Source organism: Ascaphus truei, chromosome 2, assembly GCF_040206685.1.
Source record: "Ascaphus truei isolate aAscTru1 chromosome 2, aAscTru1.hap1, whole genome shotgun sequence".
Lineage (NCBI taxonomy): Eukaryota > Metazoa > Chordata > Amphibia > Anura > Ascaphidae > Ascaphus > Ascaphus truei.
This window is the reverse complement of record NC_134484.1, coordinates 422,001,049-422,023,003: the sequence shown is the minus strand read 5'-3', so window position 1 is coordinate 422,023,003 and position 21,955 is coordinate 422,001,049. Positions and strand designations below refer to the sequence as shown.

Here is a 21,955-nt window from a genome sequence, read left to right as displayed (position 1 = left end):
CGGTTGCTGTCCCCGTGAAGCGGTTGGACCCACGTTGGGGTTCTGGAGAATATCACCTGGATAGGATCAGACGGATGCATCGCACGTCTGACCCTTTGAGAAGATTGTTGCAGGCCCGAGCACCGGAGTGCTCGGCAGGTAACTTTGAATCCTATGTGCACCAACAGGCCTAGTAGTTCTTAGTGACTGCGCAGTCACCCACGACCTCCGTAGGAGTATGGGACATTGGGTGGGGATTACCGGACACTGGGTGGGAACACCAGACATTGGGCAGAAGGTGATACGGTTATAGCATAAGGTTATGATGTTGTGTAATGTCTTATATGTGTGTTAGTAAAGTGTTTGTTCATTCAGTAAACCGGTTATCCATAATACTGGTGTATGTGGTTTCTGAGTGGGTTCCTATGTTAGGGTCATTCTACATTTCCCTAGAATCCTACATAGGTGGAGGCGCTGAAAGAAGAAACGTTCCAGAGGATTCACCCCAGGCTCTCACTAGCGGAGGCTCAGACCTCCTGTGAGCCTGCAGGTATACGCACCACACCGGTAACACCGCATGTTCTACTCACCCACACTATATATGCGATTGGGTGGGGTGGAATACCCGTTACACATGTAACACTGTGTGTGTGTGTGTCTATGTATGTGTGCGCATGTTTATGTGTGCGTGTATATGTATGCGTTTGTGCATGTATGTGTGCGTGTGCGCATGTTCATGTGCATGTGCGCATGTTTGCATGCGCATGTTCATGTGTGTGTGTGTATATGTGTATGTGTGCATGTATATGCGTGCGTGCGCATATATATCTATATCATACACACACATACATACACACCTAAGCTCCGCATGGCCCTGTGCCTGCAAAATGTCTCTGTAAAGTGCTATGTAAAACTAGCAGCGCTATATAAGAACAAGCCATTATTAATTTTAATAACTCACACATTGAATTGTACACATTCACACAAAATTAAATATACATATTGTTTACAGTATGATATATATACAGATTTGATTTTAAATGAGTTGTTAATATTTAACATTAACTACACAAGTGCAATGAAATATGGTTTAATTAATTAATTCTGAACTACTCTTCTTTTCTGCTGCTTTTGCTCTGTCAGTTCTGTGGGGAAGATCATGTGACCAGGCAATGACTGATACATTTGTGCTCATGCACGTGCACGGCTGTGGAGGGGGCAGGACTCACAAAGGGGTGTGCCAGAGCCTGTTACAGAAAAGGAAGGGGTTGTGCCTTTCTAAAGGGTTGCTATAGAAACAAAAATGCCCATTACATTAGAACACATTAAAAATTGTCTTTCAAAGTAGTTTATTAAAAAAAAAAGAAAATGCTACAAGTATTTTCTCACAGTACAGAACTGATTTATTAAAAAAAACACACATGCAGGATATTGACTGAACTGCAGCTTTAACATCTGAGATCTGACTCCAAAAGTCTGTTCATGGTCCCAAGGTTCAGCAAAGTATCCGGCCACTCCTCCTCCTCCTCTTACCATGCACCCCAAAACTGGAACAATCTAACAGAGACTCTCACAGCCGCCACCAGTCTAAGTTCTTACAAAACTAAAGCGGTCTCACATTTTAACTGGTCTGTAACTGTTACATACGCCTATAATATATATTATGTTTAACTGTGCATGCAATGTCTTGTATATAATGTATACCCTGTTTCCTTATGTAACTATGTATTTGCATCATAACTCTATGCCTAGGACATACTTGAAAACGAGAGGTAACTCTCAATGTATTACTTCCTGGTAAAATATTTTATAAAAAAATAAGTGCATAGCACAGAATGGTAATGTACCGAGACATCACTCTCCTTCAGACCATAATAACAAAAGTACATTTAACCCCAGAGACATGCAGGTAGTATGTACTCTCCAATCTAAGGTAGCTGTGTGACAAAGTCCAGTAAGGAGAGAAAAAAAAAAATTCTATGGGAGGACCAGTGAAGAGCAGATTATCCGTAATGAGAGATTTTATGGATTTAAGGCCGTCTTTGTGGGGGATGACTGTGTACAGACTGGCAACTTCTAGTGTAACGAAGACAATATCGGGAGGGATAATGGGAAGTGATTTAACGTGTGCGAGTAACATGACAGGATTGAATCAAGTGCTTTTTTGTATGCAATAGTGGGGTCAGAGATCAAAAGTACCATAAGTATTTGGGTCTGGAAGTGGTCATAGTCTGTGAAATAATCACTATAAATCTTGAAGAACTATGAATCCAAAGTTGGGAAATTTTTGGGGCAAGGCCACCATAAGCTGAGAGATGTGCCTCGAGCCACACAATTCATCCAGCACTAACGGGGGGAATTATGATAGAAAGCGTGGAGCTTGTAAGACGTTGTCACCATTTCACAAGGGAGAGATCTTCATGTGGATAGGACATGGTATATAAAAATACTGGACAAAAACCAAGATAACATTTGCCTTAAGATGTTCAATTTATTTACATTCTTAAATATGTTTCATACACCTCAATTTACACAAGTCGGAATATTTTTTTTGATTACATTCTGAACTTTGAAAAAAAAAAAAAAAAAAATTAAAAGATAATAAAAAAAGCACAGGAAGCAGGATGTCTAGAAGTTGCAATGCATAATAGGGTCACATTGCCTACCCAATTTTGCAGCTGAACTCTGCTTACAGTAACATTTCAAAAGAAATCCAACACAGTCATAACATTTAAACTCTACAATCAAGAAAGGAAAAAAAAAAAAAAAAAAACTTTGCACTGTGTAACATTGCCAGGTTTTGCTCTGGTAAAGGAACGTCTATGTTAAATAGCTCGTCGCTGTACTGCCAAGTTTATAAAAAAAAAAAACAAGCGTAATGTAAATAATCACTGTGCAACTGAAATGAACAGATCACTTACAAAGAGGAACACATAATTTTGTTTTAGATCCACTTCAGTGCCATGTAGGTATGAAATACACTGCAAAGTAAAGAGCTGCACAAGTAGATTACAGCATCCGATCAAATAAAAAAACCAAGCCAAATGGGGAAAAAAAAAATAAAAAAAACATTTTCAAAAGGTCACTCGCATGTCTAATGTTTTGCTCAAGATTTTATTTGCATATCCAAGGAAAACATTCAACAAATCAGCAGTCCTCCAGTAAGAGAGATGGGGCAACGGTAAAGATACTTGTCCTTGTTGTAGAGATGATGGCTGGAGTTTTGAAGTGATTGCTTCAGGCAATATCAAAACTAACGTTTAAAAAGCAACAATTATGTAATAAGTAAGTGAAAAAATGGCTACTCTTAATCAAACAAACCTGGTGACTGAATCCAGGAAACTGAAGCTAGAGAAAAAACAAATATACTGTACAGAGGCAGAACACACAAAATGCCCTTATTTAATATGTTGTGAAGCGGCTTCCCTTTGCTGCAGGAGAGGTTAGCCCCATTTATCTGAATGAAGCGCTTCTCTTCTCCAGTTCTGAGGAGCAGTTTCACAGCATACTGATTACATCCTTAAAATCAGGCACGAATGCGCAGTAACTCCCATTCAAGTCAGTTTCCATGAGTTCATGCCCAACGCACTTTACTGCAGAACCCCCAACTGCTACACAAAAGGTGTTCTGAAAACACCAAAATATCGTTTCAAAAAGAGGGCCTTTAAATCCGCAATATTCCTACCCTCTGTTAGATCGATAAGGTTAGCATTCTTGGGTAACTTATGTAACATTTTCAAAGGCCTAACACTATTCTTGTTATCTCTTGTTGGATCCAGAGCAGAGCACATGAATATGGCCAATATTTTAAACAAAGCTACATCATACTATGCAAGTGGTTACAATGCCACAGAAGTAGGCACATCAATGCATATTGGTATTAACCAATATTAAAAGCAAACTCCTGAGTGCCATATTACATTAATAAAATGTTAATTTTTTGGGAGATGCTGGGAATTTTACTGCTTTTACTTCAACTCCCAGATTACTTTACACAGTGCAATTTACGTTGCGTTCTAGCATTGGTGTCTTTAAACACATTTCTAAAAGGAGAAACAAATGTGGGGTTTTTTTTTTTTTTTTAACACCACTGCCCAAGACTGTGAATACAATTAGATTAAATGACATCAGTCTCACAAATTGCTGATGAGTATGAAGATACAGAGATAATAGCACTTAAGGTTGAAGTCTCCAAAGCTGCCCCATTATTATGAGTCAATAGTTTGACAAAAACGTTTGTGACAAACCCTTAACATGGACCTGAGGAAAGCTTAAGGAAGAATGTTTAGACAAAATCACCTCATCGGAGGGATTTGCTCATGATCACCGAATACAGCATTTGACCACTTCAAAGCTTGTGAGATATTTACTTACAGCAGGCATGATATGTTGTGCAAGTAATAAGGTTGTGATTAAAAAAAACGTGTAGTCACTAAGAGACTATCGTCTGATGAACCATATTCCCACCATGCACCAGAGCTACAATAATGCCACTGCCTATTAAATAGGCAGGGAAATAAGCCTGGTAAGCGCAACTATGCACCTGTGCAAAACCACTAGCAAATGAACACTGACTGGTGGCAGTAGCTAAACAGAGCATTAGGTGGCCATATACAACACAGAACATGAATTACTGATCGACGTGCGATGTACATACAGTATAGCAATGTCAGAAAAGCAACTTAACATCTCCATGATGCAGTTTGGAAACTGTGCAATGCTTACAAGGCTACTACCAAGTTATTCCTATGTTAATCTTTCACACGTCACCAATTATTTGTTGAACAGGAACCTCTGGTTTGCATGAAGTGCCTACTTTAACATCAATGGAGTTAAATATTAAACAATGAAAAATATATATGTATATATCTAAACTTGGGAATATTTTGGCAAACCCAAAATAAAGTGTGTAAATTAATATCAAGAATTAATGTGCTACAAAGTGACAATAACACAATGAGAAACTCATAGTCCTTTAAGCTACCAAGTACTACTAACAGAAGGGAAGAGATCATCTAGTTTCCAGCTTCTTTCCTTCTAGGACCATCTGAATGTCTTTGGCATCCAATGTTTCATACATTAGTAAAGCTTCAGCAAGATTTTTATGCTCCTTGGCATGAGTTTTCAAGATGAGCTTTGCCCGTTCGTAGGAGTCCTGGAAAAAAAAAATATGAATAAAGTACTTCATTGCCTTGTGTTTCTATTGGACTAGTGTAAAACAAATGGAATTACTTTTAAAGACTGATGCATAGTCGTAGGTAAAAAAACAAACAGAAAGATTCCCTCATGAATGCACTCAGACGGATGAAATGGATTAATGAGTAATGATAAGGGGTATGGTAAGAAGGTCCAAGACCACCCCGGTCTTCTTACCATACCCCTCTATACAAATTTATTTTTATTATTTAATAAATTACTTTTATCATTACTCATTTATCCATTTCATCCGTCTGAGTGCATTCATGAGGGAATCTTTCTGTTTGTTTTTTGCTTATGACCCCTTATCCCTTTTGGCACCTGATGAGATTCTTTGACTATATCATTTACTTCATTATTACTTCAAGCTGATGCGGGAACTCTCTCCCTTCTCTCCCCTTCCCCCAGTTCTGCATAGTCGTAGGTCTAATCAGTTTGAGAATACTCAAAAGGTGAATGAAATGCACAGCAGTTTCTTGCAGTGTCCTTTAATAGGATGAACGTTTTGCTTTATTGCAGTTACACATCTTAAAGCAGCAATCCATGCTGCTCGTTTTATACACACACACACTTTTTTAAATTTTTTTATCTGAAACAAGGGATACCATATTGAGTCGAACCATGGAGCTGTCACACGGATTCTCTAGTCCTGGAGATATTTAAATGTTGAAATTCTCTTACGATAATTCTTGTCCAGGAGGAAAAATATTGTCACTGGTATCAGCCTCACTCTGGCAACCAATAGAAAGCCATAATATTGTGAGATGACATTACAGTTTCTGATTGGGTGAACCTGCATTCATCTTCGTTTTCCCTTACAAGTACTAGCAAAAGTAAACTATTAAATATCTCAGTAATCAGGGTCCCCGGGATTTGAGAACTGTGGTTCAATCCCAGGGACCACCTGTTTCTTGTAGTTTCATACAAGATAAAGATAAATAAGTAACCATTTAGAATGTGGTGGTTGGGGGGGGGGGGGGGGCGAAGTGGGGAAGGGAGAAGGGTGGAGGGGGAGGGAGAAGGGTGGAGGGGAGTTAAAAAAAGCCATATTAAGCACCAGACTTGTGAAGAAGCCAATATGATTAAGTTAAAAAATGTCATGTCACAGCATCTCTTCTAAAAGTTATCATTGTTATGGATATACTATTTCATCATGGAATCCTTACCTTCAGAAGCACCCTGATTTCTTGCTCAATAGCGGCTTGAGTTTCCGGGCTCACTTTTACTTTATCAGTGTAAGTCATGACACCGAGCTGTGGAAAGCAGACCGCGGGACAACTCATGAGGACAGGACGTAAAACAGAAGTCTTGTTATATTCTAACACTAAACAACAGAGATATTAATCCTAATAGAGATATATTAGTATTTTATCTGGTAGTGTTAGGACTTGTGAACAGGGTCTGCCTTGATGTGGCTCACAGGCTTACAATGCTTTGGCCAAAGGGTTAAACTAAATGACCCCTTTTCAAGAGAATATATAAGTATTTTACTGTGTATTTTTGTCATATTGGATGTAGCATTGGGCTTCTGTCGATTGTTGTATACATATGCCACGCTCAATAGCTCTCCTTTTTGACACATATATACATATATATTTTGTGGGGGCTCAGGGGTTCCCAAAAAGAGCTTGCTGGGGTTTTGTGTGTTTGCTATATTCTAACACTAGTAGTCTCGTTCACACCATTAAAACAATAGATCAGCACAAACTACACTCACTTGCGACAGCTTTCTGATAATGTAATTTATTCTAAAGTCTCACAGTTTTCGATTATAAACGTTGTTACTTTTGTGAGCTACTTAGGATTGCAGGACTGTTGCTTTATGTAAGAAAATTACAGGAAAGCACTGTGAAAAGAGGGTAGTGAGGAAGGGAAAAGAAAGAAATTATATAATCATGTCACAGCTCGTTACCTTTTCACTCATTCCGAATTTGGTCACCATCAGATTTGCTATTTTTGTAGCACCGTCAAAGTCACTGGATGCACCTTTAAACAAGATGGAAAAATCACAATTAACAATCAGGTCTCCTTGTTGTCAGACTGCATCACACAAATATTTACAAGACTGTCAGTTTGGTCAACCTGTGGTGATCTGCTCTGCTCCAAAAATGATTTCTTCTGCCACCCTTCCCCCCATGCTGACATCCATCTGAGCGAGAAGCTGGGATCTGGTCTCACTCCATCGATCATTCTCCGGCAGCAGAGATACCTACAACAGAGGGGGAAAGTGTAAGAGCACTGGTCTGAAAGTACAAACAAGGCAATGGGTTTTAAATGTTTCTAAAGATTTTATTACCATATTCCATTTATAGGTAAGGAAAACTCCAGTCCTTGAGGGCTACCAAACAGGCCTGGTTTTAAGGATATACCTGCTTCAATACATGTGGCTCAATCACTCTAACTGAGCCGCCTGTGCTGAAGCAGGGATATCCCCAATACCTGGCCTGTTGGTGGTCCTCAAGAACTGGAGTTGGCCACCCCTGGAGGTAAAACATTTCTTAGGTCTTTTATGATGTAATAAAATAAGTTACTGTTAGTGAGAAAACAGAAGAGGAATTCTCAAAACGATAAGTAGCCACACTGCTCCCACTCTCTGGAACAATCTGCCTCGTACAGTTCGAGAGGCCCCCCCTCTGGTAATCTAGAAAAACTGGCTCTAGAACTACCCGATTACCCAGGCATTTAATTCATGAACCACAACCTGCCCTGCATTTAATAGCTATAGTACCGCCCCATCCTATATTGTATCTTTCCTTGTGGTCTCTTTTAGAACCTTAAATGTGTTCTTTTTTCCCCCTTTTTGTAACTGTGAAGTGCTTTGAGTCTCACTGGGAGAAAAGTGCTATATAAAGTTATTATTATTACTGACAAGGTTATTATACCTCATCCCATTTGATTTTATCACTACTTTATTTTTCTATAAACTGGAGAAGACATTTTTCAACTATGGGATTTCATTTACATATATAGACATAATAGATGCATATCATGCATTTTGACAGAGAATGCATTTCTAAAATGCTTCATTAAGCGAGGTAAGACGCACTAATTAACATTCCATGAGCATGGCACAACAAACAGATAGTGACTCACATGTCCAAGCGTCGGTCCCCGGGGCATGATTGTCGCTTTGTTAATAGGCATTGCATCTTTGGTATAATACGCAATAATAGCATGACCCGACTCATGATAAGCAGTGATTGTTTTATTTCTCTTGTCTATCTCCACACTTCTTCTCTCAGGTCCTGAAGCAGATATACATCAGAAAAAATGAATTATTATTTATTTATTATTTGGACACTTTTACCCTGAAACAGCTCTTGTAGGATCCCTTCTGAGAGCAAAATGGTTAAAATCAGGGGCGTAGCCCAGGGGCCCGCTTTCCCCCACCCCGCCCTCCCCGTAGAGACAGGTGGGGGGAGATGGTATGCGGCGGAGGGCACCGGCAAACAGAAGCCGGGAGAGGAATCAGCAAGGCAGGGGAGGAGCACCCTCTAGAAGTCTGACCCAGAAGTCTTTATAACTTCCGGCGTCTGCTGCCACAGCTCCTCTGCCGGCTGCTCCTCTGAGGATCTCCTCCTGCCAAAGGTAGGCATGGGAGAGAGAGCTGGGGGAAGAGAGAGCTAAGGGGAAGAGAGAGCTAAGGGGAAGAGAGAGAGGGCTAGTGAGGAGGAGCTGATGATGAGCGGGGGAGAGTTGATGAGGATGAGCGTTAATATTAATGGGGCCCTGAATTTTTTTTGCCTGCGGGCCCGCCCATGTCTAGCTACGCCACTGGTTAAAATATGCCCTCTATAGTAGTAAAGCAACTTTTTGTGCCATGACTGCACACACACAAAAAAAGTCTTTGAATAAAACTCAGTGTCCAAACTGCATTAGATAGTTGGAAGCAGGAGTCATTTGATAGCTTATTCAGACCATTGCGACTTGCTCAGGACATGGTAATAAATATCATAGTTGTGTCCTTTCCCGAGTTGCACGTATGCTACTTCGCTATGTTGAAAACACCTGGTTCAAATAATTGAATGAACTTACAAATGTTCAGGTCTTTCCCGCCGTGTCTAATTTGTTTCTTGCACAGTAATACAATTATAACCTACCCATAAGTATTTTGTCCTTGGCAAACTCCAGCTCCTTCATGGTGACCAGATCTTTCCCATCTATAGCAGCCTTTAATGCAGCCTGGTTCACCAGATTTTCCAACTCTGCTCCAGAAAAACCCACAGTACCCCGGGCTATAATGTCTGGCTTAACAGCTACAGAAATGAATAAAAGAAATACGGAAAAACAATAAGTGTCAAGTATGTTTCCGCCAGAGGTGCATATTCTATCACTTCTACATATCGCCAACATTCCTTACAGGTTTGTAAATGATTTGGAATCAATAACATAAGATAATGGTCCCGGTTTTGTATAAATGAGATAAGAACCAATGAGAAGGTTTCAAAAGCTCTTTAGGCTAAATTTATTCTGTCAGGCACTAAACAGGTTTAACCATACAAGAGATAATATGACTACCACTAATCAAACACAGATGTTGACTGTGCTCAAACTTATTTACATGCAGGATTTATTTAGATTTGTCTGAAACCTCTCAGATGTCAACATTTTATGTGAAGTCACTGGGAAGATGTTAAATAAAACCGTACACAAATGTTCTCGTTTGTAATCCCAATCACAAGCACGTGTGAAATCGCACACAATGGTAAAATGGTATTTAAATGGTGATATAGAAGACAGCCATTGTTTTAATTAAAGGGGGTGGCCATAAATTGATGTCAAATAAAATACTTAACTTTGATGCGTGCGATATGGCAAGACAGTTGAATTGTAAAGATCTCAGAACCATATGCCATTCCAACATCAAACATGGGCGAAATGATCCACAAAATACAAATATATGTACGTCAACTTACACAGGTCACATTTTACTTTGTTGAGGTACCATTTGAGGATTTCAGTTCGACCCTTCACATCTGGCCTGGGAACCGTAACCTGCATGTCAAAGCGTCCGGGGCGCACCAAAGCCCTGAGCGTAGGAAGAAAGGGAATCACTGAAAACAGGAAACAGTGAAAAATCGGGGGCATTTTCTCTACGCATTGCAATTATTTCAAGTCATTTGAAATTATCTTATTTAAATGGCTATTGGCATTATATTTGTTTTTATTTTTTAAATCCAAAAGCTGCTACAAATAAAATATTGCTGCATTTGAATACATACGTATCCAGTGCTTCAGGAAAGTTTGTAGCTCCGATAACGATGACACCTTCATTGGGTTTAAACCTAAAAAAGAGAAGTGGGGAAAGTGGAGTACATTACACAGTGTATCTGTTGCAACAAAGCGGTGACCCTTTTTCCTTTAGCGGGGCTTACTATTCTCAGAAGAAAGTTTTTGGTTTCTCCAGCAGTGAAATAATTAGAGACCATTACTAAATATTAGAACTGATATCATTGACTTTGTTCTCCCCATACCAAATGTGCATACTGACAGGAGGGCTCTTCACATCATCCGCCAAACTGCTTAAATCAGGGATGTCCAATTCCAGTCCTCAAGGGCCACCAACAGGTCAGGTTTTTAAGATATCCCTATTTCAGCTAGCACAGGTGATGCAGTCTTGACTGAGCCACTAATTGAGCCATCTGTGCTGAAGCAGGGATATCGGAAAACGTGGCCTGTTGGTGGCCCTTACGGATTGGAATTGGCTACCCCTGGCTAAGTCCACTCAAGAGGACCTCCATTATCTTCCCGTTCAAACTCAATATATGAGCTTATGCCCCTTAAGTCACTTCACATCTAATGATCTGGTGACTCGCTAAAGGATTATTGTAGGAACGTTATCAAAAGTAAACATTTGACCGGGGCTGTTGAAAACAGCAGCGATGGAAACTAAATTCCTTCTGTATAACAGTTTTAACACATTTGTTGCCAGAAGTGACTGCAACATGTTGCTGTTAAATCAGGCGTTGCTAATTAGGACAATATTTTATTTTCAATAGGCACTGTTCAAAGCAATTCACTGCGGACTCTATTAGCCAGAGCAATTTGGCAAACATAACTTACCAAATTGCTATTCTTGAAAAGGAAATATGACTAAAAATGCCAGCGATTCTAAGGTCCTTACCCGTCCATTTCTGCAAGGAGCTGGTTAATGGTTTGTCTCGAGTAAGGGTGCATTGGGGATTCTATTCTTTTACCGCCAACAGAATCCAGCTCATCGATAAATATAACACAAGGGGCATTGCCTTTTGCTTCCCCTAACAAAAGAAAACAATTAATTTATAGACTGTGTGTATTTAACTCTAACATACAGAAAATGAAGAAGGTACATGGTTTTGGCATTGTAGCTTTCCTTATATTGACACCGGGGACAATATTTCCCAAACGGTGCTACTCTATAAGACAAAAAACAAAGGGTGATAGACGAGTGATAACTAGCTTAATGCAGGGTGCAATAGGAACAGGGAGGACCCTAATTTCCCCTATAGTAATAACCAAATATAAACCAATGTTCCAGCACTCACTGACTTAACAGAAACATTGTAAACCAGGAAATAAGCCAAAAATGAAAATAATTTAAATGTAAACACAAGTTAACAATAACTTGGAGAGATGTCTCACCGTGGATAATGACACTCTAGGGTATACGTGGTATAGGGAAAGAACACAGGGTAAGGGAGTGAGAGACAAAAAAACAAGGTGTGGGGGAGACGAACTCACTGGAGGAGGGTAAAATAGGGGTGCAACGTTTTGAGGTGAATACCCCTTCTTCAGGCCTGGTCCAAAAGGACCATAAGGTATTCCCTTATCCCTCAACCACTAATCTGCCAGCCGAATCCCACAGTCAAGGATAATATGATGTACAGAAAAACAGAGCAACAGCATAAATTTGCTAGAGTCCAGAACCAGCAAGAGTTCCAATCCAGTGAACAGCAAATAACAGAAAATCCAACCCTATGATCCTTGGCAGCAACGCACTCTCTCTTCCTCACTCCTCCTGTGTATATATGGGCTCACATTGATTGCACATCTGTTGCCTAAACGACTTGAGTAAGTAGAGAAATTGATTGATATACAGCTGATGCCATCAGTGTGAGCCCATATATACACAGGAGGACATGGACATGATCACCAGCCCCACACAGCAGGAGTGAGGAAGAGAGTGCGTTGCTGCCAAGGATCATAGGGTTGGATTTTCTGTTATTTGCTGTTCACTGGATTGGAACTCTTGCTGGTTCTGGACTCTAGCAAATTTAAGCTGTTGCTCTGTTTTGCTGTACATCATATTATCCTTGACTGTGGGATTGGGCTGGCAGATTATTGGTTGGGGAAAGTGGGATAAGGGAATACATTATGGTCCTTTTGGACCAGGCCTGAAGGGGTATTCACCTCGAAACGTTGCCCCCCTATTTTACCCTCCCCCAGTGTGTTCGTTCCCCCCACGCCTTGTTTTTTTGTCTCTCACTTACCCTGTGTTCTTTCCCTATACCACGTATACCCTGGAGTGTCATTATCCATGGTGAGACATCTCTCCAAGTTATTGTTATCTTGTGTTTACATTAAATTGTTTTCATTTTTGGTTTATTTCCTGGTTTACAATTTTTCGGTTAAGTCAGTGAGTGCTGGAACATTGGTTTATATTTAGTTACTCTATAAGACACCTTCCCTTCTCTGAGTATGTGACGTCTTCCGGCTACAGAAGTGCCATATGGAATAGAACCGCGTCGTAAATACGGCACTTAATATTTTGTAACAGAGTAAACTACTGATAAAATACACATTCCCCAAGGTTAGACAATGGATTCCATCACAATAGTAGTTTAAGGGCTGTGTATAACTACTGTATGGGTAAGAAGGAATGAGCACTATCAGCTATCAATCAATTGCTAATCATTGATAGATCCCCAAGGCAGGAGTTCTCGGCTCCAGTACTAAAGATTCCCCAATAGGTCAGGTTTTCAGGATATCCCTGCTTCAGTCTTTGACTAAGCCGCTGATTGAGCCACCTGTGCTGAAGCAGAAATATCCTGAAAACCTGCCACATGAGGAGTGGAGTTGAGAACCCCTGCCCTAAGGTTTTCTGTCTTGTTTTTTTAGTGTTAAGCCAATGATGTACTTTTAAGGCAACGTACTGCAACCGTATATAGTGACTGCTTAGTTATAAAAATACCAAAGCAAATACTGACCGAAACTTCTGCAGTTATGCACTAAGATACTATACTGGTATTTTCACATTTCAAAGCGGCAGCATATAAGTGTACTAATTGCAGTGACATGTTTAAAAAGCCAAAATTTTTTTGCTTTATTTAAAAAAACCACCACAAAAAAGCAGCCAAATGTTTGTTTGACGCATTGTTATATTTGTGCAAGGAGGACAATTAAGAGATGTTGACAAAATATTATTTTCAGGTCAGCTATCAGGAACTGCACCTTATATTTCCAGAAATTACTCTTGTGGGTAATGTGGACAACAAGAGACCAAAGTGACTTACTGAATAGATTTCTAATACGACTAGCTCCCACTCCGACAAACATTTCATCAAATTCAGAGCCGGATGCATAATAGAACGGGACGTCAGCTTCCCCTGCAACAGCTCGGGCGAGGAGGGTCTTCCCCGTCCCAGGTGGTCCAATCAAAAGAATACCTAGAACAGACCACAAGTTAATGAAATTAAACTTTTATTCCAACTTTATAATTTTTTAGGTTTACAAATGTTGATTTTTTTTTTTCTTTAAATGTTATCCCTGTAGAAACTGGAATCTGAAGCATATGGCAGATTTTATGCCCATTCTTTCAGCCTAATTTTTCCAACAGCCTCACCTAAGCAGTCCTCAAACAGGTAGGGTACAACGAATACATAGGATTTCGTCATCACCATGGTAGAGCAAACAAGATTGGCAATCAACTCTCACCCATATTCCAACCTAATCACACACACACACACACACACACACACACCAGCCTATGAAACATTTAACTCATTAGCTCAATATTGTCATATTCGGGATTGCGCCAATAACGGGTACATATACATCCAAGTAACGCCTGATGAACTGAAGGAGCGGCTCAGTGAGTTTGCAGAAGGGGAACCTGGTTAAATTCCCAGTGTGAGCATTTTGTGACCTTGGACAAGTCTCGTTATCTCCCTGTGCCTCAGGCACAAAAAATATAGGATTGTAAGCTCACCTGGGCAGGGACTGTGTCTACAAAAAATTAATTATATGTACAGTGCTGCGTACACCGTCAGTGCCATACAAGAACATTATGCACCATAAGCTAATCTTATTTTTTTTTAATTCTGATCTAAAAGCGGTTCTACAAGTGGCAAATACTACTAAAATGCGAGTGATTGGAGGTTTCCTCAGACATATAAAAGATAGAAGAGGAAATCTGGTGCAGTGTGTTTCAAATTATCCATCAACAGTTATGGTATTAAAATTCTGAGAACATTTATGGGGGCCATCTTTAATGTGCCCCACAAATATCTGTAACAATGTTACGCAAAAAAAAAACAAAGCCAATTTTACATTGTGAACTGGAAGAAGGTAGAACGGAGGATTTACACGTCACTAATGTCAATGGAGATTTCACATGGACCACACTAATCTATCACCTGCAGCGCCCAGAGATGCTACATGCGAATACAGTAGTATTTATTGGGGGGCAATCTAATACACAATTGGTTTCCTCAACAACAAAAATCCCAAGACGCAACTAGTATTAAACATTGTAACACACCTCTCTCGTGTCCCCTCTTTTAGGGATTGTTCAGTACAGGTATATCAATATTTTCAGCGCTAAAATTTCCACCTATTTCCGTATTCTCTCGCCGCTCATTACAATGTATACACTTGTTCACATGACTTTCTAACGCCCAGTGGGAACTTCTTATTCTGCATATTTTAGATATACCTGACACTATTTAACTTCCAAGGTCCAAGTTTCATGAAGTAAAACATGCAGTGCTCCCCATCTCTCCTCTGTCCCCTTATTGAGGGACACTTTAATGCAGGGGTGGTGCAATAAACTGAGCCACCTGTGCTGAAGCAGGGATATCTTGAAAACCTGACCTGTCGGTGGCCCTTGAGCACTGGAGTTGGCCACCCCTGCTTTAATGCAAGGCATTTATTTCCCTAAATGCACTGCACACTGGCTGGGAACAACTGTTTAACACATTTACATGCAAACAAGTCTATAGGGGCCGAAGCTTTGATACTCAAATACTACTGACTGTCACTTTGAGGACGTAAGTGTTAGAACAAAATAAAAGAACTCACCTTTAGGAAGTTTTCCTCCCAACACTGTGAATTTCTGTGGATTTTTCAAGAAATCTACAACCTCCTGCAACTCTTGCTTTGCTTCTTCAATCTGCTCACAAACAAAAGTCATATTTAAGATTAGTTACTTAATGTGAAAAAAAAACAGTAAAACGTGTCAGGATTCTAAAAATCAACACTTTTTTACACACACACGGCTCAGATGGGAGCCAACATGTTCAGTCTAAATTTGTTTTTGTTTTTTGCATGCCCTGCTTCGCCGGTTTCTCCATTTGCTTTATCCACTGATCTTTCACAGTTTGCACCCAGGAAGTATATGCTAATTCTGAGGAGTGCAACTATAGTTCTTGAGATATCTCTCTCTCTCTGATAGCGAGTTATTTATATATGTGTATACACACACACACACACACACACACACACACACACACACACACACACACACACACACACACACACAAATATATATTTGCATACTTGTCTTTTACAGTTTATCATTGACAATTTGATATGTAAAGTTGAACATCACTACAGGGCCCAATATGTTTAGGATTTCACTTAAGGAAGCTATGACAAGTTTAAAAAGGTTAAACGCTATATTTCAAAGTAAGGTCACCAACAGGTAGGGTTTCCAGATGCTAATCCCATCTCATAGTATTTGATTTCATTAACAGGAATTATCAGTGGCCATTATAAACCGCTCCTCTTCTGCCTCCCCTCAGGAAAAAAGGGGATACATCTTGCTCACAAAGACCTCTGGAGGTCTTGCACATAAAAGTAACGTTGCCATTCATAACCGATCAGAAACAGATTTAGTTGGGACTAATTCTTCGTTTTACTTTTGTGGCTCCTCCCCCACTTCCACACCCTATGGGATTAATAAGGACTTTTCTTTTTACTGCCTGGGGTACATGGAGAAATGCAGCATGGTGTTTGATATATTTTCTATTCATGACCATTGCAGAACATACGTGGCACTTACCCCTTTAACATGCTCAAAAGTGACGTTTTTCATCTGGATTGGATCTACTGCTGCATCGAGGCCTGAATTTGTCCGGAAACGAACTGCAAAGCAAACAGATGATATATACCATGATGTCCCCATGACACTAACCTGCTACCACAACTATATAGCAATGAAGGAATTGTATAAGAAACCACCTTCTTTAGTAGAAGAGTTCTTCACTGCATAGAAGATACATACAGAAGTCCAGAGGGTAGTGTGCAACACCAACTATTCTCCGATTTTGAACTTTTGGCATCGAAATAAGAACTAAATACTGTATGTAAATACGTATTAGAAAAGATGTCTGTACCTGATAAGAATGGTGTTTTGGACAAGCCATAGATGCCTAGCAGTAACAGGACGAGCAGGAACAGCCGTGTTCTTCTCAACGAGTCTGGAAAAGGAATCCGCAAATATCAGAATGCACAATACCAAGATTAGCAAAGATTCATTCAATTACCGGTATGAGAGAAAACAAAGCAAGGTAAAGAGAGGGTAGACCAATATCTATACCCACGTAGTGGCATCTTCCAGAACTACAGATGGAGCGTTATGTTTCCATAAACGAATACCAAGAGGCAATTCCAGGTGATTTGCACTGATCGTAACACCCGATTTGTTTTGGTTATATCCATTTGTATATGAGAGATCATCAAGTGAAATTACAGAATAAGAATACCTAATCCAGCTCACAGGGCATGAAGGGTCATGTTTACCAAGTGGTGTTATTCCATAAGGTGCCTTATGGCTTTCTACAGCTGAGTAAATATAGACCTTTATGTTGTCCTATAAACATAAAACATTTTATTCAATTAGACAGCTTGACAAACACAAAGGCATGTAGAGCAATCTGCCGTCTCTTTGGTAGGTAATCCAACCCCTCCTTTGTGAGACAGCACAGAATATTCTGAACCTTGGGTCAGAGGAGCAGAAGGCAGTTCAAATTCTGGAAGATGGGCAGCTGATCTCACAGTCCCTTCTCCAGGTCACGTGTTTGCTTACCATTGGTTCTCTGGGTGAGGGCCTGTGCCTTCAAGAACCCCTCTGCAAAGCCAGTCTTAAATGCATCCTGGTGTCCTTCCGGGATATTTTTATTTTTAACAAGTTTATCCAGGTTTTCCACGTCTGCTGCCCGATCTCTCAACAAAAATCCCTGCAACAAACCGTGATTAAGGTTAAGCAATTGTTCTGCAAAGAACTCACCTCACAAATAAACAGAATTGTGCATAGTAAAATATTGTATATACTCTCCATTATGTTATAGTTTGGTAAAAAAAAAAAGTGAATTAAAATATTAACTTTCATAGACTCAGAGTCACAATAGTTTGTGATAACAGAAGAGGTTAACTATTCATACATACTGTACCCAAGTTCTAATTGCTTTAATTAACACAAATAGCTCATGATTATTATTAGTAACAATAGATGTATACATAACATCTTCAAATGCCAAAGAACGTTGTTAATTATACGTTGGAAGCAATCTCTAAAGTGAAATAATTACATAGTAGATAGGGGTGAAGAAAGACAAACAGCTATCGAGTTCACCCCTTGTTCAATTCTAATTGGGCGACACACATCCTATATTTATACTCGTCCTATATTTATAGGATTAGATTGCAATCCTGTAGCACAATTTTGGTACTTAAGTCTGTGGGACTGAAAGGAGAGAGGACGGAACAAATATATACGATTACTCAGATACAAGTGGGTCATCTGTGGCACAAGGAGATAAAGTAATGTGCCCAAAACGGCAGTGTGTTTCTTACACAAGCTCGCAATATAATCCACACGTTTGAGCGACACTAGATATACAAAGATATGGGAAGAAACTTTCAGATCATCATTGCTTACTTGCTTTTTCCACACAGATGATGTTGACACCAATAATTATGTGCAAGTGAATAAGAAACATGCAGAGGAGAATTCTCCTCCTGGGCAGCCATCTGTTTAGACCAGGGGTGGCCAACTCCAGTGATCAAGGGCCACCAACAGGCCAGGTATTAGGTATACCCTGCTTCAGCACAGTCTTTGACGGAGTCACCTGTGCTAAAGCAGGGATATCCTAAAAACCTGACCTGTTAGTGGCACTTGAGTACTGGAGGTGGCTAGCCCATGACTAGCAAAAGCCATCAAAGGAGACAAAAGTTCCCTGTAATATTTCTAATAAAAAATAAATTAATTAATAAAAGAATTATGTCACAGACTTCAAAGGCGATAAAGAAACTGCAAATAAAAATGCAAAACGCTCCTCATTAAGGAGAATGTTACATGTTAAGGAGAGCTTTATATACAGACTACGACATACCTTCATAAAAGATGGGGCGGCATTTTCTGCCCCAGCAATACGCTCAGAGGTTGATTGAAGACGTCTAACTCTTGGTTTGAAAGTTTTAAAGCCCCGAGACTGTATAAAAACTTACAGGACAATGGTAAATAAGTATTTGTGTGCATTAAAAAGACAAAAAACATATTTACACTTTATTAAGAGATATTGGAAGATTTTTGCATTCCATTTACATTTAGTACACGGTGCTAAACCTTACAAGTGTTCCAAAACGTAGTACTATTTATAAATCTGACCAAATCCTCCTTCAGAGGATTAGCAGTATTAGTAACCAAGTACTTTGTGGTAAAAAAAAAAAAAAAAAGATTTTAAAACATTGCTTAAAAGCAGCAATCCTGCCTACTCTCTCACCCCCTCACAGTTTTTGTTTAGCTGAACCATGCTATTTTTGAAGTGAAACTTCCTTAGTGGCACCTCATTCGTGATGGGGCAAAAATGGATTGTGGAGACAGAAATGAAACGGATGTGACGTCAGTGCTGGCAGTTGAGGCCGGGCTGTGTTCTGGCTCAGCCCGACCCCAACACTGACATCACACCCGCTCCACAAATCAGATGCGGCGGCGGCGATAGCCGCCGGCGCCGCTCCTAACGGGCGCTGCTCCCCCCACATGGCTAATGACATATGCGGCGGCGGCGATAGCCGCCGGCGCCGCTCCTAACGGCCGCCATTCCCCCCGCACATCCGCTGCCAAGCCGCGCATGCTCAGTAATCATGGGGACTGGAGGAAAGCCACGCATGCGCAGAAGCGGTTGGCAGCGGCGCCGTTCCCCGCCCGCTGCCACGGCTGTAAACATGTGTTGCCGTTCCCCGTCTGCTGCCCGGGACAGCAGAGACCGCCTGACCGGGACAGCAGAGACCGCCCGACCGGGACAGCCCCCCCCCCCTTTCCTAACCCGAATGGGACCTCCCTCCCAGCCCACACATGTGCCCGCCTAACTTCCACTACCGCTGCCATGCCGCGCATGCGCAGAAGCGGCTGGCAGCGGCGCCATTCAGCCCTCCAGTGACGCGGGCGTTTGCGGGCCCCCCAGGAAGCGGTGTTACAAAAACCCGGGCGCAACCCGCGCGGACCCCCCCCCCCAGACCCCCCACACACTGACGGACCCCCCCACATACTGACTGACCCCCCCCGGACCCCCCCACACACTGACAGATCCCCTCAGACCTCCACACACACTGACTGACCCCCCCAGACCCCCACACACACTGACTGACCCCCCCCAGACCCCCACACACACTGACTGACCCCCCCAGACCCCCACACACACTGACTGACCCCCCCAGACCCCCACACATACTGACTGACCCCCCAGACCACCAAACACACTGACTGACCACCCCAGACCCCCACACACACTGACTGACCCCCCAGAGACCCACACACACTGACTGAACCCCCCAGACCCCCACACACACTGACTGACCCCCCCAGACCCCCACACACATTGACTGACCCCCCCAGACCCCCACACACACTGACTGACCCCCCCAGACCCCCACACACACTGACTGACCCCCCCAGACCCCCACACACACTGACTAACCCCCCAGACCCCCACACACACTGACTGAACCCCCCAGACCCCCACTGACTGAACCCCCCAGACCCCCACACACACTGACTGAACCCCCCAGACCCCCACACACACTGACAGACCCCCACACACACTGCCTGACCCCCCCAGACCCCCACACACACTGACTGACCCCCCCAGACCCCCAAACACACTGACTGACCACCCCAGACCCCCACACACTGACTGACCCCCCAGAGACCCACACACACTGACTGACCCCCACACACACTGACTGAACCCCCCAGACCCCCACACACACTGACAGACCCCCACACACACTGCCTGACCCCCCCAGACCCCCACACACACTGCCTGACCCCCCCAGACCCCCACACACACTGACCCCCCCAGAGCCCCACACACACTGACTGACCCCCCCAGACCCCCACACACTGACCCCCACGACCCCCACACACACTCACAGTCACACGCACACTTAGTCACACTCACACGCACACTCACAGTCACACGTACACTCAGTCACACTCACACTCAGTCACACTCAGTCACACTCACAGTCAGACGCACACGTACAGTCACACGCACACGCACAGTCACACGCACAGTCACACGCACACGCATAGTCACACGCGCACTCTGTCACACGCGCACTCTGTCACACGCGCACTCTGTCACACGCGCACTCTGTCACACGCGCACTCTGTCACACGCGCACTCTCAGTCACACGCGCACTCTCAGTCACACGCGCACTCTCAGTCACACGCGCACTCTCAGTCACACGCGCACTCTCAGTCACACGCGCACTCTCAGTCACACGCGCACTCTCAGTCACACGCGCACTCTCAGTCACACGCGCACTCTCAGTCACACGCGCACTCTCAGTCACACGCGCACTCTCAGTCACACGCGCACTCTCAGTCACACGCGCACTCTGTCACACGCGCACTCTGTCACACGCGCACTCTGTCACACGCGCACTCTGTCACACGCGCACTCTGTCACACGCGCACTCTGTCACACGCGCACTCTGTCACACGCGCACTCTGTCACACGCGCACTCTGTCACACGCGCACTCTGTCACACGCGCACTCTGTCACACGCGCACTCTGTCACACGCGCACTCTGTCACACGCGCACTCTGTCACACGCGCACTCTGTCACACGCGCACTCTGTCACACGCGCACTCTGTCACACGCGCACTCTGTCACACGCGCACTCTGTCACACGCGCACTCTGTCACACGCGCACTCTGTCACACGCGCACTCTGTCACACGCGCACTCTGTCACACGCGCACTCTGTCACACGCGCACTCTGTCACACGCGCACTCAGTCACACGCGCACTCAGTCACACGCGCACTCAGTCACACGCGCACACTCTCAGTCACACGCGCACACTCTCAGTCACACGCGCACACTCTCAGTCACACGCGCACACTCTCAGTCACACGCGCACACTCTCAGTCACACACGCACACTCTCAGTCACACGCACACTCTCAGTCACGCACACTCTCAGTCACGCGCGCACTCTCAGTCACACGCGCACTCTCAGTCACACGCGCACACTCTCAGTCACACGCGCACACTCTCAGTCACACGCGCACA

General features: G+C 42.7%; 1 protein-coding gene across 1 annotated transcript in view; it reads right to left on the bottom strand.

Moving 5' to 3' along the window:
- Positions 1 to 1,311: 1,311 nt before the first annotated feature.
- Positions 1,312 to 21,955, bottom strand: part of YME1L1 (YME1 like 1 ATPase) — a 42,971-nt gene continuing 22,327 nt past the window's right edge. Inside the window, exons 5-19 of the mRNA XM_075587651.1 lie at positions 18,768 to 18,877; positions 17,462 to 17,612; positions 16,770 to 16,853; positions 16,436 to 16,518; positions 15,454 to 15,544; positions 13,668 to 13,820; positions 11,300 to 11,432; positions 10,398 to 10,460; positions 10,092 to 10,204; positions 9,276 to 9,431; positions 8,269 to 8,420; positions 7,258 to 7,384; positions 7,088 to 7,161; positions 6,342 to 6,428; positions 1,312 to 5,134 (exon numbers count right to left, since the gene is read on the bottom strand). Of these exons, the coding sequence (XP_075443766.1) occupies positions 4,991 to 5,134; positions 6,342 to 6,428; positions 7,088 to 7,161; positions 7,258 to 7,384; positions 8,269 to 8,420; positions 9,276 to 9,431; positions 10,092 to 10,204; positions 10,398 to 10,460; positions 11,300 to 11,432; positions 13,668 to 13,820; positions 15,454 to 15,544; positions 16,436 to 16,518; positions 16,770 to 16,853; positions 17,462 to 17,612; positions 18,768 to 18,877 (1,721 nt within the window). The 3' untranslated portion in view covers positions 1,312 to 4,990. The remainder of the gene's footprint in view (positions 5,135 to 6,341; positions 6,429 to 7,087; positions 7,162 to 7,257; positions 7,385 to 8,268; positions 8,421 to 9,275; positions 9,432 to 10,091; positions 10,205 to 10,397; positions 10,461 to 11,299; positions 11,433 to 13,667; positions 13,821 to 15,453; positions 15,545 to 16,435; positions 16,519 to 16,769; positions 16,854 to 17,461; positions 17,613 to 18,767; positions 18,878 to 21,955) is intronic.